The sequence below is a fragment of the Podarcis filfolensis genome, assembly GCF_964270895.1.
Source record: "Podarcis filfolensis genome assembly, chromosome: 13".
NCBI lineage: Eukaryota > Metazoa > Chordata > Lepidosauria > Squamata > Lacertidae > Podarcis > Podarcis filfolensis.
This window is the reverse complement of record NC_139615.1, coordinates 44418761-44446349: the sequence shown is the minus strand read 5'-3', so window position 1 is coordinate 44446349 and position 27589 is coordinate 44418761. Positions and strand designations below refer to the sequence as shown.

The window sequence follows — 27589 nt, the reverse complement described above, 5'->3', positions numbered from 1 at the left end:
TTTCACAAGCGTGGCACCAGAGGACACAACGTTTTCCTCACCAGTCACCAGCAGCGCAACTGAGAATATCACCCCAGAGTCCACGGATGCCAGCACCATCTCAGCTGTCACAAGCGTGGCACCAGAAGACACAACTTTTTCCTCACCAGTCACCAGCAGCGCAACTGAGACCGTCACCCCAGAGTCCACGGATGCCAGCACCATCTCAGCTTTCACAAGCGTGGCACCAGAGGACACAACTTTTTCCTCACCTGACACACAAAGCACAACTGAATTCATCACCTCAGAGTCCACGGATGCCATCACCATCTCAGCTGTCACAAGTGTGACACCAGAGGACACAACGTTTTCCTCACCAGTCACCAGCAGCGCAACTGAGAATATCACCCCAGAGTCCACTGATGGCAGCACCATCTCAGCTATTACAAGCATGGCACCAGAGGATACAACGTTTTCCTCACCAGTCACCAGCAGCACAACTGAGAACATCACCCCAGAGTCCACTGATGGCAGCACCATCTCAGCTATTACAAGCATGGCACCGGAGGATACAACTTTTTCCTCACCAGTCACCAGCAGCGTAACAGAGAACGTCACCCCAGAGTCCACGGATGCCAGCACCATCTCAGCTTTCACAAGTGTGTCACCAGAGGACACAACTTTCTCCTCACCTGACACACAAAGCACAACTGAATTCATCACCCCAGAGTCCACGGATGCCAGCACCATCTCAGCTTTCACAAGCGTGGCACCAGAGGACACAACTTTTTCCTCACCAGTCACCAGCAGTGCAACTGAGAACGTCACCCCAGAGTCCACAGATGCCAGCACCATCTCAGCTGTCACAAGCGTGGCACCAGAGGACACAACTTTTTCCTCCCCAGTCACCAGCAGCGCAACTGAGAACATCACCTCAGAGTCCACTGATGCCAGCACCATCTCAGCTTTCACAAGCGTGGCACCAGAAGACACAACTTTCTCCTCACCAGTCACCAGCAGCGCAACTGAGAACGTCACCCCAGAGTCCACAGATGCCAGCACCATCTCAGCTTTCACAAGTGTGTCACCAGAGGACACAACTTTCTCCTCACCTGACACACAAAGCACAACTGAATTCATCACCCCAGAGTCCACGGATGCCAGCACCATCTCAGCTTTCACAAGCGTGGCACCAGAGGACACAACTTTCTCCTCACCTGACACACAAAGCACAACTGAATTCATCACCCCAGAGTCCACTGATGCCAGCACCATCTCAGCTTTCACAAGCGTGGCACCAGAGGACACAACTTTTTCCTCACCAGTCACCAGCAGTGCAACTGAGAACGTCACCCCAGAGTCCACAGATGCCAGCACCATCTCAGCTTTCACAAGTGTGTCACCAGAGGACACAACTTTCTCCTCACCTGACACACAAAGCACAACTGAATTCATCACCCCAGAGTCCACGGATGCCAGCACCATCTCAGCTTTCACAAGCGTGGCACCAGAGGACACAACTTTTTCCTCACCAGTCACCAGCAGCGCAACTGAGAACGTCACCCCAGAGTCCTCAACATATATTACCCCCACCACAACAATTGTCATCAGTAATTCAACAGTAGTTAGTGACAAGACAACACCAGAAGTTAGTACTATTATTTCTACCACATCTCCTCCTGCAACACCCACGATCCCAGATACCCAGAGCAGCCACACAACTACTCCTCAAGGTAAGAATCACTTCTTCTTTGTGAATACTGTATTTTTAAGAGGGTTGTTTTTGCTCCGTCTCCAAAACTGGAACATCAAGATAGCTTCTGAATTGGGTTGCATGGACCCAATCATGAGGGTCCCTCTTTGGATTCCACTTATCAGGCCACTAGAGGTATTCAGGCGTCTTCCTTTAATACGGTTTCTACCCAAAGAATGAGTGTGTCCTGAATTTTCTTCCTTTCTTCAGGGACACATGCACCTCCTCCGTATCTCCCTCTGTGCAGATCCAATTGGGATTTCTTTCATAATGGGGCAGCCTCATGTAGACATGCCTTTCCCCCACCTTCCTCCACAGAATAATTTTCTTCTTCTTCCTTGTATCCCCCGTCGCCAATCTTCAATACAATTTCCTGTCTTGGTGGAGCCAAGTATGGCCTCAATCTCTGCCTCTGTTATCCCAGGGGTTGAGTAGAGATACCATAGGTGGGGCACTTCCATCCATCTGGTGGCTTTGGAGATCAAAGGTTATGTGCCCACGAGCTTTGCCCCTAGCTCTACCCCAAAGCCAATGTGGGACTTGTGTCATGCTCAGCCAATAAGGACGCTCAACTCAGACATCCTTGAAAGGGGGTTGGAAAAATCCATGCAGGAGAAAAGACTATCAGTGGCAACTAATCATGCAAGCTCAACAATTGGATGCAACTTGCCTCTTAGTACCAGTTGCAGAACAAAAGATTGCCAGACTAATAACAACAACATCATCATCATCAACAACAACAACAATAATAATAATAATAATAATAATTTATTATTTATACTCCACACTCTCCAGTGGGAGAGAGCCCCCAGGAGGGTTTAAAACAGGCAAAGTTAAACAGCAGTATGGAAACAAACTTGAAAAAGAAGTTGCTGAAGTACAACGTATTACAAAACTGAAAACTATGGAGAGACCTGGTCTGAATAGAGATACAGTGGTACCTCGGGTTAAGTACTTAATTCGTTCCGGAGGTCCATTCTTAACCTGAAACTGTTCTTAACCTGAAGCACGACTTTAGCTAATGGAGCCTCCTGCTGCCGCCGTGCTGCCGGAGCACGATTTCTGTTCTTATCCTGTAGCAAAGTTCCTAACCTGAAGCACTATTTCTGGGTTAGCGGAGTCTGTAACCTGAAGCGCATGTAACCTGAAGCGTATGTAACCCAAGGCACCACTGTATTGGATTCTTGTCTCATTACATATGCTAAAGCGATTTTTGGTCATCTGCACACCATCCCTTGCTTCTTCCTGTAGAACTAATTGCACTCGTTAACAGTCGTCAACAGGTTTACCATACCCATTGAATCAATCACCCATCTCCTACTACCCTTCTGAGAAAAAACCCTCCCCACCCTCTCACTATATATAAAGGTCTGGTGACTTCTGTTTCAGTGTATCTGAAGAAGTGTGCATGCACATTAAACCTTATACCCAGAACAAACTTAGTTTGTCTCTAAGGTGCTACTGGACATTAAAAAAAAAAAAAATTATTTCAATAGCAGTATGGTGTGGGGTTGTAGGTTGTTAGATCCTTTTTGATATCCCGTTTAGTTTCCTTACAGTGTTCGCCCCCGCCCCCATCTCCCCTTCTGGCAATGAACAGACCACACACTGTTAAGTACGTTTAAAATGCTTTACTTACAAAATCAAAATGGCTTGATTCGTGCCTGCATGGCTGCAAAACACACACTCTCGTTTCAGACATGTGGTCTGAGCAAATTCAGACACCCCTGTTCTGATTGGTTACATGGCTGGAACACAGTGAGAGAAAGGAAGAGAAGCAACTTCGGCACTATATAATGTTTGGATTCGGTATACAGATTTGTTGGAAAACAAAACCCCTAGGTGGTTGTCACCAATGGAAGCTAAGGAAGTGAAAAAACTTAATATGGAATCTAAATGGCCAAAATACTGGGAAATTATAGAACAAGAGGAGGGAAAAGTGAAATTGCAGAGCTATGAGAAATTGAAGTCTAAAGTAAGAGACTGGCTTCATTATTACCAGATAAATAAAGTTTTCAAACAGGACAGGAAAATTGGCTTCCAGGTGGAGAGATCAAAATTAGAAACAGAATTGTTGGAACCCAATACTAAGAATTTGTCAAGAATGTATAACTTGCTGTTGAAATGGAATACACAGGATGAGATGGTTAAATCAGCTATGATTAAATGGGCACAAGACATTGGTCATGACATTATGTTTGCTGACTGGGAACAGTTATGGACTACCGGTATAAAGTTTACGGCATGTAATGCCTTAAGAGAGAACATTATGAAAATGATTTATAGGTGGTACATGACCCCAGTCAAGCTTGTAAAAATCTATCATACGCCCAATAATAAATGCTGGAAATGTAATGAAACTGAAGGTACTTTCTACCACCTTTGGTGGACGTGCCCAAGGATCAAGGTCTTCTGGGAAATGATCTATAATGAAATTAAGAAGGTCCTTGAGTGTACCTTTCATAAGAAACCAGAGGCCTTTCTCCTGGGCATGGTAGGCCAATTGGTGCCAAGGAAAGATAGGGCGTTCTTTATGTATGCTACAACAGCAGCAAGAGTTCTTTTAGCAAAGTATTGGAAGACACAAGAACTACCCACGCTGGAAGAGTGGCAGACGAAGGTGATAGACTATATGGGACTGGCCGAGATGACTGGCAGAATCCGTGACCAAGGAAAAGAGACGGTGGAAGAAGACTGGAAGAAATTTAAAGTTTATCTTAAGAACTGTTGTAAAATTAATGAGTGCTAAAATGTCATGGGTAATGTAAAACAGAATTGCAGTGACAAATAATTGGGTAAGAGAAAAAGGATTAAAGAAAGTGAATTATAAGTAATTGAAATTAGGGGTTGCTGGAAAAGTTTAAAACAGGGATGCAGAAAAGGGAGGTATGGGGAAGTCGTTGAAATAAGGTTTAAGAAAAAGAGGTTATGAAATTATACGTGTTTATATGTTTGTTTGTTTATGTGTTGTCAGTTGTATTGTGTTTTAATATATGTTGGAAAATCAATAAAAATTTATTTTTAAAAAAAGAGAAGCAACTTCGCTTCCTCCCTCACGGAGGTAAAGGGGTGTGACCTAGATGAGTCTAGGAGCAGACCTCTCTGGTCTTAACCCCTTCATGCACTAACTAGCCCTCCTGCGTAGTTTGACTGCAATCCCCCACACATTCTACTCCCCCATCCTTTAAGCCTGCTTTCCACGACTCGGTGCACCTCCTGACGTCTTGCACTGCAGCTCTTATCATCCCTGCCAATTGGGCTTGGTAAAGCCGGCTAGGGTTGATGGGAGTTGGAGTCCGCCACATATGGAGGGCGCCATGTTGGGGTATACTGATTTAAGCTGTGAGGGGCAGTTCCCCCTGTCGTTTTAAGGGATTCTGTTCCGGTGGGTGGGGTTTACTTCCCAGGATTTCTTCTTTACAGAGATTGCTGCTTCTCTCTTCCAGCGAATGAATGTGAAAATGGAGGAACATATGATGGTGTTAAGTGTCTGTGCCTTGACAATTTATTCTATGGGCCGCGGTGTGAATTTGCTGCTGATGAGATCGATTCGGCTACATGTAAGTAGAAGCGAGAGCTGCCTGACCCTATTCTTCCAATCTAGTAGAAACTCCTGCCCTGCCCAGTGGCTTTTGTGTTGAGAAAAACCAGGGCATCAGCAAACCCTCTAACACCCCTCAGATGAAAACAGGGACGTTTCTCACTCCCTGCCAACTGACCCTCCTCGGCCCCCCCCAATTTTTTTTGCCCCCTCCCCAGAGCATTTTCTATCAGAATAAGGACTAATGCCACAACCACATAGGTAAAGGGAAAGGACCCCTGGATGGTTAACTCCAGTCAAAGGCAGCTGTGAGGTTGCGGCGCTCTTCTTGCTTTCAGGCCGAGGGAGCCGGCGTTTGTCCACAGACAACTTTCTGGCTCATGTGGCCAGCATGACTGAACCACTTCTGGCACGACGGGACACCGTGACGGAAACCAGAGCGCACAGAAATGCCGTTTACCTTCCCGCCAGAGCGGTATCTATTTATCTACTTGCACTGGCGTGCTTTTGAACTGCTAGGTTGGCAGGAGCTGGGACAGAGCAATGGGAGCTCACCCCATCGTGGGGATTTGAACCGCTGACCTTCTGATCAGCAAGCGCAAGAGGCTCAGTGGTTTAGACCACGACAGCAATGGGAAACAGCACATATGCCCTCCTCCATCCTGAAAAAACCCTTAATCCCTAATGCCTATGCCTCAGAGCTGGTGCATCACACGGGGCTGGACCTTGGATGGAGCAGCAAGGAGATGCCCCCTTGCCGCTGCCACTTGGGACAAGCGCCAGCTCATCTTCCTCCCCAAGCTCAGCAGCAGCTGCACTGGCAGGGGAAATAGGGACATTCTGGGATCAAATCAGAAGCTGATACGGTTTTCGTAACTCCGGGACCATTCCTGGAAAATGGGGACATTTGGAGGGTATGCATCAGGTGCTCCTCCTTTCCCATGGACCTGAGCTGACCAATTCTAGAGTAGACATGTTTTTAATCACATGGCTAGAGGCCCCCAAGATGGGACTCTAAGATGCTGGCAAAAGCTTCTTCACTTTAGGAGGACCAATTTGCACAATGTTAAAGGTCAGGCTTTGGAAGCTGCCCAGAAGCTGCTGGATCAAACGAGTGAAGACATGCCCAGCTTTGACCAATAAACTGGAAGCGAGCTTGCAGGTTATGTGGGAACGTTGTGGGTAACAGGAGAGGATATATTGATTCATATTATCCTTCCTGACTTGCGCTAGCAAGTTTCTTTATACGGCAGAGTGTGTTTCCCTTTTGCGCAGCAAGAAGCTGGTTGCAGACTCGTGTGAGTCTCTTAAGATAATAAGCAATTCAATCTGGCTTGCCCAGATTGAAATACGTTCTATTATTCCTGGTAAGACTCCTTTGATCCCTCTTAAAAGAATAAAGACACAATAGTCTTATTCGTAAGTAACAAAAAGTAGTTTTACTCATGATCACAGTGTAATCCCTGAAGGCAGGCTTTAGGCTTATTGTTACAAATATGCACAAACAGGTCTACCCCATATGGGAGATAACCAAGGGACTGCTGGCTGACAGCCAACAGTGTAGTCCAGGTGAAGCAGGACGAAAAATAAGAGATGTGGCTAAGTGGCTTGGCCTTTTACCAGGTCTGGAAAGGTCGCGCCCACCTAAGTAGTCACATGCAAAAGCAAGGATGCTCCAGCCAGGTGTAACAGGAAGTTCAACTGGCTGGACCAACATTCCCCACGCATGTTCACTCTAGGCAAACAGGAAATGTTGTACTTGACTGCTCCAGAGGATTACATCCCACAAGTTGCACAGACCTTGTCTTCAGCAGTTTAAGTAGAAATAATATTTTTTAAAAAAAATCAAAGCTGTTGGCTGATGTGAAGAACCTGCTGCTCTTGCTACCGGCACAGGGACTGGCTTTCAAGGTTTGACAGCTACTTTGCTGGAAAGCTCCTGGTCCATGCTGCTAATATGGGTCTCTCTCTTTCTCTCCGCTTTAGTAAACGTGCCCGTGGAATTTGCTGCCAAGGTGAAGATCACCAACAGGGGGTACCTAAAGGAATACGACGACACAGACTCAGAAAAGTTTAAAGAACTGGAGGCAGATTTTAAGAAGGAGGTAACCATGAGTCGTTGGCTCACCCTCAAACATCTTCTCTTGCCACTCCCACCTGAAAAGGTCTTTCTCTTTGTTTATGAAGATATTTCTGTTTCATGCCTTTGTTTATGAAGATATTCTGTGTTTCCCACCACCCCCGACATTATAGATGGGACAAATCTACAAGAATGTGGACGGATACCGTGATGTGATGATACTGAGCGTGAGGTGAGTACTTGAGGCAGAGACCAGCTTGCGAGAGAGATATACAGTGGTACCTCAGGTTACATACGCTTCAGGTTACATACGCTTCAGGTTACAGACTCTGCTAACCCAGAAATAGTACCTCGGGTTAAGAACTTTGCTTCAGGATGAGAACAGAAATCGCGCAGCAGCGGTGTGGCGGCAGCGGGAGGCCCCATTAGCTAAAGTGGTGCTTCAGGTTAAGAACAGTTTCAGATTAAGAGCCAATCTGGACATATAATTCAGTTATGCATACTTTTAAAAAATCTATCGATTTTATCTATATAGTATTGATAATCCTAGAATCATAGAGTTGTAGAGTTGGAAGGGACCTTGCGAGTCATCTAGTCCAAACCCCCTGCAACGCAGAAGTCTTCACCACAACCCTCAGATTAAGAGTCTCATACTCTGCCAACTGAGACGCGGGTGGCGCTGTGGGTTAAACCACAGAGCCTAGGACTTACCAATCAGAATGTCGGCGGTTTGAATCCCCGTGACGGTGTGAGCTCCCGTTGCTCCTGCCAACCTAGCAGTTCGAAAGCACATCAAAAGTGCAAGTAGATAAATAGGTACCACTCCGGCGGGAAGGTAAACGGCGTTTTTGTGCGCTGCTCTGGTTCGCCAGAAGCAGCTTAGTCATGCTGGCCACATGACCCAGAAGCTGTATGCCGGCTACCTCGGCCAATAAAGCGAGATGAGCGCCGCAACCCCAGAGTCAGTCACAACTGGACCTAATGGTCAAGGGTCCCTTTACCTTTACTCTGCCAACTGAGCTATTATTGTACAGTGGTACCTTGGGTTAAGAACTTAATTCGTTCCGAAGGTCTGTTCTTAACCTGAAACTGTTCTTAACCTGAAGCACCACTTTAGCTAATGGGGCCTCCTGCTGCCGCCGCACTGCCAGAACACGATTTCTGTTCTCATCCTGAAGCAAAGTTCTTAACCTGAAGCACTATTTCTGGGTTAGCAGAGTCTGTAACCTGAAGCGTATGTAACCTGAAGCGTATGTAACCCGAGGTACCACTGTTCTATTTTATTTACACTGGATACACAGTCTGTTTGAACAAAAAGAAGCAGCCCCCCCCTTCTTATTATCAAACCACAAAATGGTGGCTCAGCATCTGAGATGTTGTACTCCCTCCACTGTTGTTTTAGCAATGGCAGCATTGATGTGAACTTCACGATCATCATGGAAATCAATATGCCAAACAACGTCAGTGCTATCGATAGAGAGATCGTCAACCGGACACAGGAGCTTGTGAAGCAGTTGGAACAAGCCAACACCAGGAACTGTAGCCAGCAGGACCAAGGTAAGTTCTGAAGAACAGAGTTCCAGTTTTAATATTGCTTCCCTCCTCTGAGCAAAGTTCCAGGGACTTAGCTATAAAGTTTGGTTTCGTTAGCATCAAATAACACCAGAGACTTATGGTCCCTTTATGAACAAATATTCTGATATGTACCGTATTTTTTGCACCATAACACTCACTTTTTTCCTTCTAGAAAGTAAGGGGAAATGTCTGTGCATGTTATGGAGGGAATGCCTACGGGTGGCGGGGGGAATCTGCTGCAGTCGTGAGCAGAGGATCCATGGTTCCCCTTCCTTCCCTCCTCCGTGTCTCGCTTTGAAACAGCAAAGCGGGAGAAGAGCCGCTGAGTGGGGAAGAGAGAGGGACAGAGAGCCTGCTTCTTTAAAGGAGCAAAGCGGGAGGGGAGAGGAGCCGCTTACACGAGTCCTGTCCGGTTGGTTCCTCCCCTTATACCCCCTCTTCTTCATTATTAGCAGTATCCTTCTCCACCCACCCCACGTGTGCTCCTTGTCCCTTGAGTGCTTTTCCTTCCCTCCCCACTTAAAATGTGGTTACAAAGCACGGATCCACATGGATCCTCAGGATTTTTGCACTGGGTCACCCCAAATTCACCATCAGATCACATAGCATGTCCATGGCTACAGCTTGCACCAAAAAAATCACGCACCCACTGTTGCCTGGGGCCGCAGTGGTGCAAAAACGTGGTTACAAACATGGATCCACATGGCTCCTCAGGATTTTTGCATTGGGCTACTCCAAACTCACTGTCAGATCACATGTCTGTGGCCACAGCATGAACCACAAAAATCATACATCCACTGTTTCGTTTAGAATATTTTTTTCCCTTGTTTTCCTCCTCTAAAAACTATGTGCGTGTTATGGTCGGGTGCGTGTTATAGAGCGAAAAATACGGTATATATTTTTGGCCTCTGGGAATTGATACAGTGACGTATCTCTTGGTTACATCAAGAAAGGACTATTCACTGTTGGAGAGAGAAGGTTTGGGAAGAGATTCTTGACCTTTCCTAGCAGAGTTAGCACTATGGTTGATTGCTATGTGAAAACTTGGTTGGATTTTACATCTGCCCTCATCTACCTTTAAACAAACGTTTCCAGTGAAAGTACTTAGGCTAGAATAAATCACAGACACCTAGACATCAGTGAAGTTTTTACTTACAGAGTCCCAGCAGTTCCAGTAAACAAATCTCATCCATCGGCAGTAAAAGTAATGAAAAAGAAAGGTTCCAAACGATTTAAAAAAGCAAAGAACTTGGCCTCATTACAAAAAATATAATGCAGTCTTTGTGTTAGCAAAGACATGCAGGCTGTGTAAATCTCCAAGCTAGGGAGAGTTACCCATCTGTGTGTTTTGTTGAGGTGGTTTGAGGTTTGCTCCAATTTAGCACTAGAAAGCGGGCAGGCTTTTCCCTGGGAAAGGACCGGGGCAATAGGAAAACTGCTCAGACCTGTGCATTTGGTGTAGAAAGGTGACTGACTCTGGGGTTGTGGCGCTCATCTTGCTTTATTGGCCGAGGGAGCCGGCGTACAGCTTCCGGGTCATGTGGCCAGCATGACTAAGCCGCTTCTGGTGAACCAGAGCAGCGCAAGGAAATGCTGTTTACCTTCCCGCCGGAGCGGTACCTATTTATCTACTTGCACTTTGACGTGCTTTCGAACTGCTAGGTTGGCAGGAGCTGGGACCGAGCAACGGGAGCTCACCCCATCGCAGGGATTCGAACCGCCGACCTTCTGATCGGCAAGTCCTAGGCTCTGTGGTTTAACCCACAGAAAAGGTAAAGGTACCCCTGCCAGTACGGGCCAGTCGTGACCGACTCTGGGGTTGCGCGCCCATCTCGCTTAAGAGGCCGGGGGCCAGCGCTGTCCGAAGACATTTCCGGGTCATGTGGCCAGTGTGACGAAGCTGCTCTGGCGAACCGGCACCAGAGCAGCACACGGAAACGCCGTTTACCTTCCCGCTATAAAGCGGTACCTATTTATCTACTTGCACTTAAGGGTGCTTTCGAACTGCTAGGTGGGCAGGAGCTGGGACCGAATGACGGGAGCTCACCCCGCCGCGGGGATTTGAACCGCCGACCATACGATCGGCAAGTCCTAGGCACTGAGGTTTTACCCACAGCGCCACCCCGCGTCCCAACCCACAGAAAGTGTTGATTAAATGGAAAACTGCTTGGAGCCATGTTTTCTAGGCAAGCGAGAAGCAGAGGTGTGGACGAGTCCTGTCTTTGTGACACACATTAGATAGTTTATGATGTGCAAGGTAATAATAATAATAATATTCTGGAACTGAACAATACAATCTTCTCCTTCTTGTTCCAGACTACTGTTTCCGTGTTTTAGAGTCCCCCGCTCTGGTTAGAAATTTTTCGGCAGCAGGTGAGTACTAGATATGGGAATGGGAGGGAGAAGGGAGAGTCTCTTCAAGTCCCCTTATGTTGCATTCGCAGTATTTTCCCCATAGCTGAAGGAGTGGGGAACCTTGGGCTAGAGGGTCAAATGCCTCAGGCCTCTCTTTCTGGACTCTCGCCCAAGCCACAGCCACTCCCCTCAAGAAATAGCCCTCATAAACCCAGATTCAAGTGTTCCTTCAGTGCTTTTGTCTGGCTAGGATGTGATAATACCATTTGCTTTCCTGGACAGAGAGGTACAGGCCATGCACAAATTCCGTCCCCGGAAGGTCCCCAGATTTGCAAATCTGTCCCTGGGAAACGTGGCAGCGGCAGCCTCAGCAGCCCAGAGCCAGCCTGTTAGCGCAATTGGCGCCAGCTGGCTTCAGGAGCTGCTTGCTGCCGTGGTGTCCGCCATTTTTCTTGCGCCACGGCAGTGAGCAGCTCCCTGAAGCCAGCCAGAGCCAACTGCACTACCAGGCTGGCACCTCCTGGGCAACGGCTGGCCGCCCATGGCTCCTGAGCCTCCCCTGATCTGCCAAAACAAAGGGGGAAGGGGGAAGGAGATCAGGGAAGGCTCCAGAGTCACGGGCGGGTGGTGCGCCATTGCCCAGTTTTTTTTAAAAAACTACTCTCCACATTTACAATTCATTCTTACTCTAATCCTAAGCCTATTTGATACTTTCAAGTAACTTCTTATTATCTTATGTTACAATATTTAGCTAAATAGTCTTTAAATTTCTTGCAATCTTCTTGATATTCCTCTTCTTTCTGATCACGGATTCTTCCACTCAGGTCAGCCAGCTCCAAAAAGTCTAACATCTTCATCTGCCATTCTTCTACTGTTGGTAGTTCTTGAGTTTTCCAGTTTTTAGCTAGTAGCAGTCTTGCTGCTGTAGTGGCATACAAAAACTAACATCTTTTTTGGGCAGTTCCAATCCTATTATTCCAAGTAGAAAGGCTTCTGGTTTTTTAATAAATATATTTTCAGCTCATTATATATCTTTTCCCAGAAGTCTTTCACCTTAGGACACGTCCACCACATATGATAAAAAGTGCCTTCTTTTTCTTTACACTTCCAGCATAAATTATCATTTGTGTGGTAGATCTTTGCTAATTTTAATTTTTTTCCCTCCCCCCCCTCCAATTTTACAGGCGCGGCTTATATTCGGGTGCGGCTTATATTCGGGCCAATACAGTATCCCACCCCTGAGACTGGATGTCATTGACAAACCCATGCGCCATGTATCTCTCTGCTTTTTAAGATTTCCATGAGTGCTCCCAGTGATTGGTCTGGGTTATTCTACCAGGAAATCTCTCATTTAGGCACTGAAAGTAGACAGCAAGTTTCAGCAAACTGACTTGTTAAGCCCCTTTGCTTTGACTTGCACCAAACGACCAGATTTCTTCCTTTTTTGTCTTTCCCAGATTATTGCAAAAATATTGTCAAGCCTCAATATGCAGCCTACTATTACGCCGATATGTCCACGGGAACATTGCGCTGTATTACCAACTGCACCAAGGGCACAAAGACCTCCTGGAACTGCCACTATGGAGAGTGTCGCGTTCGTGAAACAGGCCCCGAGTGCTTGTAAGTGGACAGGCGGCGGGGGCGTAGCAGAAAACCCCCCAGCTCCAGGCTCTTCAGCCCACCCACTACTTAAAGCTAAAAATAATGACCCCTATACCTGTCTGCACTCACACACACACACCCCATTTCCCCCCTCACATGTCCTGCAAAAGTTCTCATTAGCACGTTGTTAACAAAATGTAGGGACACAGGTGGCGCTGTGGGTTAAACCACAGAGCCTAGGACTTGCCGATCAGAAGGTCGGTGGTTCGAATCCCCGCAACGGGGTGAGCTCCCATTGCTCGGTCCCTGCTCCTGCCAACCTAGCAGTTCAAAAGCACGTCAAAGTGCAAGTAGATAAATAGGTACTGCTCCGGCGGGAAGGTAGTATAGTGTCACGTCAGCAATTCCCTCCATGTTGAAAACCAGCTGTTATAGGGAAAACCTGCTCCTTTTCCCATATGGCAGGCTTCCTCAAACACGGCCCTCTAGATGTTTTTGGCCTACAACTCCCATGATCCCTAGATAGCAGGACCAGTGGTCAGGGATGATGGGAATTGTAGTCTCAAAACATCTGGAGGGCTGAGTTTGAGGAAGCCTGCCTTATGAGGTATCAAGAGCCCATATAGAGTCCTTGCGTAGGTTCCTTATCGGTAGGAGAAAATAACGGAGGCCAACCAGAGAATACTGAGAAGCAAAGCAGCTAGTAAGCCTGATCTTTATTAAACTATTGCAACGTGTCCCCCCTTACCACACAGAGGAGGAGGAGGAACCCAGAACAATGGTGTGTAAGCCCTTATATAGACTTTTGAAATTGCCCACCCTGTAGCTCACGACTACCCCTCAAAACATCATACATACATCACAGAAGGTGGTGGGTCTACAGCAGAAATCCTGTTTGCCAGATACCTGATAATGGTCACTGATTGCTTTACCTGGGCAGCCTGGCCATTCTTTGGTGATGGTTAATACTCCAGTTCCTGAGTCCCAGGTCACAGGCTCACCCTATTCATACACAAATATGCCCTTAAGAGAGGATTTCCCCCCTCCCCTTCTCAGTCGTCAACGGCTCCATCCCCCTTATGGTGGCTGTCTAGGGCCAATTGTCTCTTAGCTCTCTGCTCTCCTACTTTTAACGCTCGCTGGGTTTGGGGAGAAGGGGGGGTCTGGAATGCTCTTTAGTGATAACGTGTCCGCCAGCTGTTTCTGCTCTGCTTCTTCCATTATTTCTCAGCTTTGCCCCTCTTCTGTCTCTGAGCTGTGACCCCCTGCAAAACCACTGTTGTAAATCTATACTATCTCCCTCTTCTCTGGAAGGTTCCGGCTGAGGAGGCATTATCCACCATTCCTTCCCCTCCTCTGCTCAGTCCCTGACAATTATTGTGAAAATAAGAAATATTTTTTTGAGGATGCCAAATTCTGTCCTTGCTCAGGACACCGTATTGCCAAAGTCCACCCCTGTATTCTGCCTTCACTTCTCTTTCTCGTTCTCGTGGGCATCAGTCCTGCTGCGACTTCCGTGTTCCTGAGTTATTTTCACCCTGATATAATGCAAGTAAGAGAATGCAGGTGTATTGGGACATTGCGTGGCGAGTTCCCACCTCCCCCAGTAGAAATAAAGACACGTGATACCATGGATTAAGGTTAATGGACTAAAATTGGCCACAACTTTATTGGCTACAGGTAAGAGTGGTATGTGGGACGCGGGTGGCGCTGTGGGTAAAACCTCAGCGCCTAAGACTTGCCGATCGCATGGTCAGCGGTTCGAATCCCCGCGGCGGGGTGCGCTCCCGTCGTTCGGTCCCAGCGCCTGCCAATGTAGCAGTTCAAAAGCGCCCCCGGGTGCAAGTAGATAAATAGGGACCGCTTACCAGCGGGAAGGTAAACGGCGTTCCGTGTGCTGCGCTGGCTCGCCAGATGCAGCTTGTCACGCTGCCACGTGACCCGGAAGTGTCTGCGGACAGCGCTGGCTCCCGGCCTATAGAGTGAGATGAGCGCACAACCCTAGAGTCTGGCAAGACTGGCCCGTACGGGCAGGGGTACCTTTACCTTTAAGAGTGGTATTGGCTTAGGCAGCGGCGTAGCGTGGGTTGTCAGCACCCAGGGCAAGGCAAGTAATTTGCGCCCCCTAACCCGGGGCAAGGCAAGTAATTTGCGCCCCCTAACCCCTAACCTGCCGCCGCTGCCAGCTTCTTCTAGCTGCTGCCTGGGCTGGTCTGGTGTGGTTCTCTCCCGCGCTCAGCGCTGCGCTGGGCAGCCGTTGCACTGTCCCTCCCCCAGATAGTCCCTCGCTCTCTCTCTGCACCGCACGCCTGGCACCCACCCCCTCCACAGTGGGCGGCGACCCAGCGGCTCGGATCGGATTCGCACAGCCAGCACTGCAGTGAGAGAGAGTGAGTGAGCCAGGTAGGGGCAGAGAGCTGCGAGTGCGAGCGCGCCCCCCCCAGATGTTGCGCCCGGTGCGCCCAGTCCCCCTGCACCCCCCACGCTACGCCACTGGGCTTAGGCATTGGTCCTATCCGACTATCCGGCTTCAGCCTGTTTGCTTGAAGACTGAGAAGGGTTAACACCAGCAGAGGGAGCCCTGCTGATGCACATCGACTAGGTACTCGCCCGGGGTCACCGTTCGGGGCCGCGCTTTAGGCCCTGGCCTCCATAGGTTTCGGACGAGGCCACGCCCCCCCCCCGGAATCCTTTACCGGACTACCCTTCAATATTTGGGGGAGGTGATGGCGCTCTTCCCCCCAAACATCAAAATAACAATATCCCTACCAATGCCTAACCGCCGCTTGAGCGAAGCTCGCTGCCACTACCCTCAAACCTGCAACCAATCCCTAATCCTAGCAAATATGTCATTCAACCAAACATCATTTCCCTCTTTGGAAAGATGCACGCCATCCTCGCGGTAGAGGGCCTCCTTTTTATATATAAATTTTTATTAATTTTCCAACATAAATTAAAACACAATACAACTAACAATACACAGACAAACAAACATGTAAACACGTATAGTTTCATAACCTCTTTTTCTTAAACCTTATTTAACGACTTCCCCATACCTCCCTTTTCTGCATCCCTATTTTAAACTTTTTCAGCAACCCCTAGTTCCAATTACTTATAATTCACTTTCTTTAATCCTTTTTCTCTTACCCAATTATTTATCACTGCAATTTTGTTTCACATTACCCATGACATTTTAGCACTCATTAATTTTACAACAGTTCTTAAGATAAACTTTAAATTTCTTCCAATCTTCTTCCACCGTCTCTTTCCCTTGGTCGCGGATTCTGCCAGTCATCTCAGCCAGTCCCATATAGTCTATCACCTTCGTCTGCCACTCTTCCAGCGTGGGTAGTTCTTGTGTCTTCCAATACTTTGCTAAAAGAACTCTTGCTGCTGTTGTAGCATACATAAAGAACGTCCTATCTTTCCTTGACACCAATTGGCCCACCATGCCCAGGAGAAAGGCCTCTGGTTTCTTCATGAATGTGCATTTAAGCACCTTTTTCATTTCATTATAAATCATTTCCCAGAAGACCTTAATCCTTGGGCACGTCCACCAAAGGTGGTAAAAGGTACCTTCAGTTTCATTACATTTCCAGCATTTATTATTAGGCAAGTGATAAATTTTTGCAAGCTTGACTGGAGTCATGTACCACCTATAAATCATTTTCATAATATTCTCTCTTAAGGCATTACATGCCGTAAATTTTATACTGGTGGTCCATAACTGTTCCCAGTCAGCAAACATGATGTCATGACCAATATCTTGTGCCCATTTAATCATAACTGATTTAACTGTCTCGTCCTGTGTATTCCATTTCAACAACAAGTTGTACATTCTTGACAAATTCTTAGTATTGGGTTCTAACAATTCTGTTTCTAATTTTGACCTCTCCACCTGGAAGCCAATTTTCAGAGGGCCTCCTTACATGTTAGGGTGGTCAATGACCCGACCCCCCAGTGCTGCCACTCAATGAGCCACTGCGCTTTCCAGGATCTTCCTGGCTTTGTTTACTGCGATAGGGGATCGGCAGTCCCTCCAAGTGCGCCTTTCAAGCAGAGATGACCAAATTAAAATTAAATTCGGGGAGGAAGAACGATGCGTGAAGGGACACCAAACGCTCGCAGATGAAGATGTCAGTGGCCTCAAGAGGGTTGCATGCTATGGCAGATGAAGTTGATGGACTATATGGAACTGGCGGAAATGACTGGCAGAATCCGAGACCAGGGAGAAGAGTCGGTGGAAGAAGACTGGAAAAAGTTTAAAGATTATTTACAGAAATACTGTAAAATCAATGAATGTTAGGAAAATGTTGGAATGAAGTTATATGGCTTTAGTAGAAATGTTACAAGGAACTAAGTACAAATAGATTACTAATGTATTAAAAGGAAAAAATAAGGTTAGAATATGTTAAGATAAAGTACAGGACAGAAAACAGAGGAAGAAGGAAAGGAATTGCTGAAACAGTTAACTGAAGTGGAATACAAAAAGGGAGGTGTGAGGAGGTCGTTGAAACAAGTGAATGAAAGATAAGATATTGAAACTACTGGATGTGTTTTAAATTGTTTTTGTTTTGTTTTGTTAGTTGAATGTTTTAGTGTTAGTGTTATGTAGTGTCTTTGTTTTTGTATTGTATTGTACTGTATTGTTTTGTTTTAATTTCTTTTCTTTTGTAGTGTTTAAACTGTTAATAAATATGCTTTTTTTAAAAAAAAAAGAGGGTTGCATGCTAAGGTTTGGGGTATAGCAACATTTCTCATCCCCTCCCCCCTCTATCTTTTCCCACACAGGTGCAGTGATATGGACAAGTTTTGGTACACAGGAGATTTTTGCGAGACACGCTTCCAGAAGAGTGAGGTGGGCCTTGGTATTGGGCTCGCCATCTTGTTTGTGACCAGTGCTGTCCTGGCTTTCTTTCTCTTCAGAGCCATGAAGAAGAAATCTAAAGAGAGGTAAGAAACACAAGAGTTCCAATGGAGAACTTGGTTCACTGAGAGAGAGAAAGAATGATGGATGATTCTATCATTCTCGGTTTCTCTCAGTTTATCCCCCACCCTGCCAACTTTTTCAGTTCTTGCCTCATTAGTTTGCATTATATACAGTGGTACCTTGGGTTACATACGCTTCAGGTTACAGACGCTTCAGGTTACAGACTCCGCTAACCCAGAAATATTACCTCGGGTTAAGAACTTTGCTTCAGGATGAGAACAGAAATCATGCTCCAGTGGCGCGGCGGCAGCAGGAGGCCCCATTAGCTAAAGTGGTGTTTCAGGTTAAGAACAGTTTCAGGTTAAGTATGGACCTCTGGAACGAATTAAGCACTTAACCCGAGGTACACACTGTGTGTGTCCCCATGTCCATTTTTTCAAGCAAATTCCCCGTATAGAATGGTTTTTAATATACAGTATTTTCACCGGGGGGGGGGGAGGAAACAGTATTTCACAAATATAAGCATTTTCGTGCACAATTTTTCACAACACACTTTTTTATGTGCCCGTTTCGGTTCAAGAACCGCATGGCAAAATTCAGAAAATGGTGGGGGGGGGGGTGTTTCTGAAGGGCTGCTGTGTTTTAGTTCACGTATTGCCCTGCGCAAGTGGCAATTGTTAGGCGACTTCACATTAATACAGTGGTACCTTGGTTTTCGAATGTAATCCATTCTGGAAGACCATTCGGCTTCCGAAACGTTTGAAAACCGAGGTGCAGAGGGCCACCTGCAATTTCCATTGAGAAAATTGGGGGGGGGGGAACCACACAGGGGAAGCCGTTCAACTTCTGAGGCGCGTTTGAAAATGGAAGCAATTACTTCCAGGTTTTCGGCTTCTAAGATGCTAGAAAACCGAGATACCATTGTATGTGAACTGAACGAAGTTTTCTCTTGAGTTAGAAAAGGCCCAGGTTGTCCTCGGATCTCTGAGAGGGACATGCAGGAACATTAACAGGGCTATATTTCTGGGTTGTGTAAATGGGGGTGCAGATAGAAAGAATTGAAAAATTGGACTTCTGAGGCTGTTGCAGGAATTTATGTCTAGGTTGAAGGGAGGGTTGCCACTCCAGCAGATATCATGCACATGCAGCCCACTACCAAAACCAGCACAATCACTTTTGTGACTTTTGTGATTTGTCCCCACGAAACACTTCATCACAGTTTCTTCCTATCTATTCAAAGGGCCTTTGCGGCACGATACCAAATGTAAGAATTCACTGATAAATGTATCTATGTACTGGCTCACTGGGAAAACTTCAGAAATTCATATAGACAGGTGAGCTCAGCTACTCAGCAGCCCCTCTGCCTGAGTGATAATCGCTGGCATCCTGATACCTGAGTGCCAGACAGGTATTGTTATTCCAGAAATAACAAACCCAGATGAAGACAAAAGGGTGTGATTAACTTGGCTGGGAAACAGGGAAATGTAAATATCTTTTTTGTGACACTTGATGGGTGTTTGGTGGAGGGCAAGGAGAACCATGGGGCAGGGTCCAGGATGCTCAGATTACTGCCACCACACCTCCCCTTTCATGATGTATGAGTGATGTAGTTGGGGGGGGTGTAACATGGGGATTAGCAGCTAATAAAAGTTTGGGGGCTCTTTTGTTTGGGGCTTCCATCTTGTTCCACCTTGCGGCAGGTGGGAGTCCTGTCGCGACAGTCTTCAATAAAGACCAAGCCTACTGGCTGCTGTTTTGCTCTGGTATTCCCGGCTGGTGTCCTTGTTTTTTGTCCAAGGGAGCCCTCAGATTTCTCCGTTGACAAGGCAGAACATGGAGGGTGTGGTAATGATGAAGACAGAGAGACAAGGACAGCCCACCCGTTAGGTAGCGTGAGGCTGCTGCCTCAGGCAATGGAAGCCCTTGAGCTGGCATCCCTGTGGGAGGGAGAGAGAGAGAGAGAATGTGCAACCTTTTCCAGGAGGCGTCATCCTAGGAGTGACATGTGCATATTGTTCTTTTTTTATATATAAGATATTTATTAGAGTTTTCCATTTTATACAAACAAAGAGAAAAAAGAAAAAAGAAAAAATAATAAAAACACATAAAGTTCACAACTTGTTTTTCAGTAACATATTTCCCTGACCTCCTCATACCTCCCCTTCTTGTATTCCAGTTCAAATTATTTGTCCAGCAAATCCTTATCTCATAGCATTACAGTTAAAAAACACCTTATTTTCTATCCAACATCTTAAATTATTGTGGCTTAAACTTTTACTTTTATAAAAAAAAGAACCATTTTTTCATATTCTTTTATACCATTACAGCTAGAAACCACTTAATTTCAATCCAACATCATTCAACATTCATTAGTATTGCAGTATTTCTGTAAATAGTCCTTGAATTTCTTCCATTCTTCTTCTGCCGACTCTTCTCCCTGGTCGCGGATTCTGCCGGTCATTTCTGCCAATCCCATAAAGTCAATCAACTTCATCTGCCACTCTTCCAGGGTGGGTAGATCTTGCGTCTTCCAATACTTTGCAATGAGTATTCTTGCTGCTGTTGTAGCGTACATAAAGAAAGCTCTGTCCTTTTTTAACACCAATTGGCCGACCATGCCCAAGAGAAAGGCCTCTGGTGACATGGGCATATTGTTCTTGCAGCTTCCTTGACGGAGAGGAGCTCTGGTACGTGGAGGATGAAGAGGAAGAATGGAAGCCTTCCGCAGGCCTGAGCATCGTGAATAAAGCAGCCTGCGAGGATGGTAAGTTTTTCTTATGTTATAAGAAAAACTGCTCCTTTTCCCTTATGGGGTATTCCAGAGCCCCCATAGAGTCCTTAAGTGGGTTCCATATTGGTAGGAGAAGTACTGTAACAGAGGCCAACCAGAGTATAGTCATACTTCATCTTATGTTTTGCGCGTTTTCAGGTTGCGTCCCAGAAGTACCGGAAAGGGTTACTTCTGGGTTTCGCTGCTCGCGCACGCGCAGACGCACAAAATGACGCCACGCGCATGCGCAGAAGCGGCGAATTGTGACCCGCGCATGCAGACGCGCAGTCACAGGTTGCGTTCTTTTCAGGTTGCAAACAGGCCTCCGGAACGGATCCCGTTTGCAACCAGAGGTACCACTGTATACTGAGAAGCAAAGCAGCTAGTAAGCCCGATCTTTATTCAAGGAACTATTGCAACAGGGTCCCCACTCGCCACACGCAGGAGAGAGGAGAACCCGGCAATGCTGCGCAAGCCCTTATATAGTCTCTTGAAACTCCCCAACCTGTAGCTCAATACCACCCCCATATATATATATATATATGTGTGTGTGTGTGTGTGTGTGTGTGTATATATATGTGTGTGTGTGTGTGTGTGTGTGTGTGTATGTATATATATATTTACATCACAGAAGGAGGCAGGTCTACAGCAGAAATCCTGTCTGCGAGGATACCTAATAATGATCACTGATTGCTTTACCTGGGCAGCCTGGCCATTCTTTGGTGATGGTTAATACTTTAGTTCTTGAATCCAGGTCACAGGCTCACCCTATTCATACACAAATGTGCCCTTATGACAGGATTTGCAAGCGAAAAGACAATGTGAAGGCTTTCCCCATTTGCCTTCCTTAAAGGTAAAGGTAAAGGGATCCCTGACCATTAGGTCCAGCCGTGGCCGACTCTGGGGTTGCGGCGCTCATCTCGCTTTATTGGCCAAGGGAGCCAGCGTACAGCTTCCGGGTCATGAGACCAGCAGAACCAGAGCAGCGCACGGAAACGCTGTTTACCTTCCCGCCGGAGCGGTACCTATTTATCTACTTGCACTTTGACGTGCTTTCGTACTGCTAGGTTGGCCGGAGCAGGGACTGAACAACGGGAGTTCACCCCGTCGCGGGGATTCGAACCGCCAACCTTTTGATCATCAAGCCCTAGGCTCACCCTATTCATACACAAATATGCCCTTAAGACAGGATTTGTAAGCAAAAAGACAATGGGAAGGCTTTCCCCATTTGCCTCCCTTACCTCAGAGTTATATTGAGGTCATTGGGAGCAGTGGCGTAGCCTGGGTTGTCAGCACCCGGGGCAAGGCAAGTAATTTGCGCCCCCTAACCCGTGGATTTGCGCCCCCTAACCCGTGGATTTGCCCTAACCCCCAGATGTTGCGCCCGGTGCGGCTGGCCCCCCCTGCACCCCCCACGCTACGCCACTGATTGGGAGAGTCCAAATGGCTTCAGAATTGCTCTCCCATACTATTTCAGACACATGGTTCATATATTTAGATATGTGTGCATTTATGAATATTGATTCTATATCTGAGACCTTAAAATTCTTATAACAATTATGCCATCAGCAAGGCGGTATTTGCAGCGTGATATCTTGCTGGCCACAGGCGTGAGGGCGGGAAGGAGGGCCGTGGCCCTGGGTGCATGATTTTGAGAGGGCGCAAATCAGGCACCCCCATACGGGGCTCCCTGCCCCACTCTGCCTGCAATCAGGAGCCTTTGGGCCCTAGAGCCTGGCCTGGCCTGGCCTTGCCACCACATCCCTGGCCTCCTCGCTGAACGGCTGCCCGGCCAGCGTCAGGGGGATGTAACCACCAAGGGCCTCTTTGGCCAGCCGGACTCTCTCCTGTGCAGGTGGGCAGGAAGCGCAACATGACCCCATGAACTCTCCATGCTCTGTGCCTGCCCAGTGGCATTGGTGGCGATGGCTGGGTTGGTGCTGCAGGTTTCGTTCACCCTCCACTCCTCGCCTGCATTCCCAGCCGGCACACACACCCCGGGTGCCAGCAAAGGACGCAACACCACTGGCCAGGACTGTCATCTCAGAGCTTTGGCTCAAAACTTTGGTGCAATGCAGCCCCAAAGCATAGAATCGTAGGGTTCGAAGGGACCACAAGTGTTCTGTGTTCTGAAGTTCTCACCCTAGGCCAGCAGGGGGATACTGTAGATAGTTTTCAATCAGGTCCACATATGCAAATAAGGAATTGAAGATGACATTCAGTAATTGGATACTTACGGAAAGTTGTTACTGTTGCGTTGTAGTGGAGCTCTATATAAGCAGGCTGGCTGAACCCTTCAGTTCAGTTCTGTTCTGGCCTGTGAATAAACAAAAGCTGTTTGAAGAATCGCTGTGTTGTCTGATACGTTCACCCACAACTTAACAACGAGGATCATCTAGTCCAACCCCCTGCAGTGCAGGAATCTTTCCCCCAATGTGGGGCTCGAACCCTGTGATTAAGAGTCTCCATCTCTACCGACTGAGCTATTCCCTTAGGGAGGCAGAAGTGAGAAGCCTCACTGTGTGCACCCAGGAAAGGCTGTGAAAGGGGCTTTCTGGGTTATGGCCAATAAATCATTCCAATACTCTTGCTGCTCTTAAATTAAGAAATACTAATACTATGTGAAAGGAGCGTTGTTGCTTTTGTTTGTTACTATGGCATGCATTTTTGTGTTTCTGTGTTGTGAACTGCCCCTTGATCCTTGGAGGAAGGGTGGTATACAAATAATAATAATAATATGTACTGAAGTTCTCACCCTGGGCCAGCAGGGGGATACTGTAGATAGTTATGCAAATGAAGGATCGAAAGTGACGTTCATTGATTGGATAGTTTGTATGCAAATGAAGGATCGAAAGTGACGTTCATTGATTGGATAGTTTGTATGCAAATGAAGGATCGAAAGTGACGTTCAGTGATTGGATAGTTTTAGAAAATGGCAACAGTTACATTGTTCTGGAGCTCTATATAAGCAGGCTGACTGAGCTCTTCAGTTCAGTTCTGTTCCAGCTTACAAATAAAGAGCTGCTTTGGAAGAATCGCTGTGTCGTCTGCTATGTCTACCCACAACGTAACAATAATAATCATAATAATAATAATACTCATTGTTTCTTAGGACTTGAAGACAGAAAACGGGTGTTCAGACCAACTCTTGATGCAGTAGACACTGAAATGCAGGTATGTACAGCTATAGTTTCATCTTGGGCAGATTTTTTTCGGTTATCATCTCCTGAGATCAATCGACAGATGACGATTGTGTAGACGGCGAAAGCAAGCATGGAGATCTACGCCATTATGAAACATGAGAGATGTAGTAATAGCCATCGGTCAACATATGAATCATTGCCAGCACCAGTTACTATTTATTAAATTTCTATTCCGCCCTTCATCCGAGGATCACTGGGGGGGGGGGTGTTAAAATGTAGAAACACAAAAATACATAACATAGTAACAAACAACACACACACCACACAGTTCGAAAGGCCTGAGCCATTTGAGTCTTTATAGGTCAAAACCAGCACTTTGAATTGGGCCGAGAAACTGATTGGCAGCTGGTTATATGATTGGCAGTCAGTTATATGCTCAAACCATCTTGCCCCGGTGAGCAACAAGGCCACTGGAGCTTCCGAACCGTCTTCAGAGGCAGCCCTACATATAACACTTTGCAGTAATCCAGCCTAAGGGTTACCAGAGCATAGACAACAGAAGTTAAGCTATCCCAGTCCTAATAGGGGCACAACTGGACCACCAGCTAAAGCTGATGGAAGGCCACTGAGGCCACCTGAACCTCAAGCAACAGCAAAGGTTCCAGGAGGACCACACAAGCTATCTTATCTGCTCCTTCAGAGGGAGAAGGCAACCTCCCGTCCATCTGGTCAAGGGAACCGCCCACTGACAGTGCCTCAGTCCTATCTGGATTGAGCTTCAGTTTGTCGGCTCTCATCCAGTCCATTACTGAAGCAAGATGACGGTCTTGTCACCCCCATATTACCCTCCCTTAATATTGATGAGCCCCTTCTCCACATTAATTAGCAAATGTGGCAGTAAAAAGGGGAAATATTTCAGTTCAGACTTAGCTGTGTGATGCAAATACGCAAGTGATTAGGTTTTGTTTTTTCTATAAAAATAAATAAATTTAAAACCACAATTCCAAACACCAATTTGTTTTTTTCACATCTCCTTTGTTAACAAGCCCTGTTGATTCCACAGATCCAAAATCATAATTTATAAAATTACATAAACTGTATGCATGCCAAAAATTGATAAAAGTATCCTAAATGTGTATAGCTTTGTCATGCATATCCTGTACCCCTTACATAAGCAATAAGCTTGCCGTCGTGGCAAACTCATACAACTTTGATTCTCATTCAGCAGTTGTGGCAATTTTATTCTGTCTCTGATGTTTTGCAACGATCACAGGCAATATTCACTCTATTAAATACGCAGCTACTTTCAAAGTCAGGAAGAAGCAGAGTTTCGAGTTTCTTCTGGTTTCAAATGAGTCCTGCTTTTTCATGCACCGCACAACACACTTTATGTTAAGTTATGGGTGAACATATCAGACGACACAACGATTCTTCAAACAGCTCTTGTTTATTCACAGGCCAGAACAGAACTGAACTGAAGGGTTCAGTCAGCCTGCTTATATAGAGCTCCAGTACAACGTTACTGTAACAACTTTCTAAAACTATCCAATCACTGAACGTCACTTTCGATCCCTTATTTGCATAACTATCTACAGTATCTCCCTGCTGGCCCAGGGTGAGAACTTCAGTACATGACACTTTATACTTCTTCTCTTTGCAGCTGCAGTTCCAGAAGCCAGAGATAACAACCCAGTGTTGATTCCCACCCTGAGACTCGTTTCGGATAGTTCCCTCCAGGAGTTGAGGCGAATGAAGAAACTTAACACCCAACGGATCGCAACTGGAAGCCCACTAACAGAAAGGCGGGTCTGATGGGTGGCAGTGGAGTTCAGCATGCCAGCTTTAAAAAATTCTTCTGAAACTGTTTCCTGGATGAGACTCTCAGCCTATTATGAAGAAGACCACTCTGTTCAAAACAGATCCGTAGAGGAACCAACAAAGAGTACACATGACTGTTTGCACAAAAAAGAATCCATAAACTGTGCTACAATCCATGGAGGGAAGGAAACATCACAGAGTGGTTCCTTCGATTTCCCTAAGCAAGATATGTTGGAGTCCTCATCTTTAAATTATATGCAGGTGTGGCCAACCCATTTCTGTGTCTGCCCCCAATACACCCCACCTAATTTGCCATTTTTTAAAAAAATACAGGGTGATTCATAATGAAGTATACAGTTTCAATGCGCTGTAAAAAAAAGAAGAATGTAATATATCTTACGTTACCTGTAACAGAATTGTAGGGGAATGTTTAAAGTTTTTTTTAGAAACAGTCACAGATGTTCTTTGTGTACACCCTTTGTCACATGACACACATCGAACCGGTAATCCATTTCTGCCCAAACGCGACTCGCCCTATGTGTTGATTTTCCCAGGCTTTGTTGAATGGCGGTGCAAACACTATCAACGACTTCTTCTGATACACATGGTTGTCCAGGACTTCTAACTTTGCACAGACAACTCATAGTTTCAAATCTAATATATCACCATCAATACCTCACTCTGGAACTGATTTTAATTTATAATATTAATCTTTTTTGGGGTTTTTTGATTTCCTGTTTTTAACTCTGCCTTTTATTGTTACCTTTAATATTTGGTTTATTTTTTCGTAAAACGAGAGATTCTATTTGCAATTAAGCAGCACATGCATTTTACAAAAGAAAAGAATTTAAAAGCATGGCAAATCGTGTGTGTGTGACATTCAAATTCCTTTTGTTGGGGAGTTAACTGTGTACCAGGCGTGTGGGGTGAAAAGGCAGTTTTTCAGAAAGCCACATGGATCAATACACCATGTGGGGCATTTTGGAAAGATTAAATAGATGCCACCAAAATCAGATCTTTCTTTGGCAAATAAAAGGAGAGAAAAAGGACAAGGAATGTGACAGATGGAGGGTGTTCTATCATTGTGTGTGCCAAGCATTATAGCACTTTAGCCATAGTTTTGGTCTGCCAAGTAACAGCTTTTAGGTAAAGGTAAAGGGACCCCTGACCATCAGATCCAGTCGTGGCCGACTCCGGGGTTGCAGTGCTCATCTTGCTTTCTTGGCCGAGGGAGCCAGCGTACAGCTTCCGGGTCCTGTGGCCAGCATGATGAAGCCGCTTCTGGCGAACCAGAGCAGCGCACGGAAACGCCGTTTACCTTCCCATCGGAGCGGTACCTATTTATCTACTTGCACTTTGGCGTGCTTTGGAACTGCTAGGTTGGCAGGAGCAGGGACAGAGCAACGGGAGGTCACCCCGTCGCGGGGATTCGAACCGCCGACCTTCTGATCAGCAAGTCCTAGGCTCTGTGGTTTAACCCACAGCGCCACCTGCGTCCACACCGCCACAGCTTTTACCTCGCTATTATTTTGTTATAAATGTTTTTTAAATAGAATGCTACACAGGGTGGTTGTATGGATGAATGCCTTAAAAATGCTTGTATTTATGATAAAGTGTCGTTTCTTGGATGAGAAGCGTGCAATAGGGCTAATAGGATACTTTGGGGGGACGGACTTTTCCTCCTTTCTGCCTCCAAGCTGCGGCCCCTAAAACGGGCATTCCTTTCCCATGCACATCAAATTTCAGGGGATTTTCCAGACATGGCAGAAAATGATTTAATTGCTGCTGGTGGTTTTTGTATGTGCGCGTGTGTGTTTTAAGTTCTGAATAGAGATTATGTTTCTCAAGGTGTTTTGTTCTCAGATTCTGTAAGCAATTAAAGTATTTATATTGCACCGTAAACTTTGCTCTCAGAGTGCTGTGCTTTTTCTTCTTCTGTCCAAAAGCAAAAACATACCTGCTTGCCATTATAACCTCTGGAATCAGTTGCTGTTGCCATACATCGTATATGCCGTTGCTCCCGACGACGGCGCATAAATTGCA

General features: G+C 46.3%; 1 protein-coding gene across 1 annotated transcript; it reads left to right on the top strand.

Moving 5' to 3' along the window:
* Nucleotides 1-430: 430 nt before the first annotated feature.
* LOC310747467 (uncharacterized protein) lies at nucleotides 431-26592 on the top strand (the record flags this gene model as incomplete). Its single annotated transcript, XM_083581835.1, has 11 exons — nucleotides 431-1712; nucleotides 5179-5292; nucleotides 7260-7378; nucleotides 7527-7585; nucleotides 8756-8910; nucleotides 11245-11301; nucleotides 12741-12903; nucleotides 17677-17838; nucleotides 20479-20579; nucleotides 23698-23759; nucleotides 25389-26592. The coding sequence occupies 11 exons, from the start codon at nucleotides 431-433 to the stop codon at nucleotides 25425-25427; spliced, it is 2313 nt and encodes a 770-aa protein (XP_083437961.1). The 3' UTR covers nucleotides 25428-26592.
* Nucleotides 26593-27589: the final 997 nt, after the last annotated feature.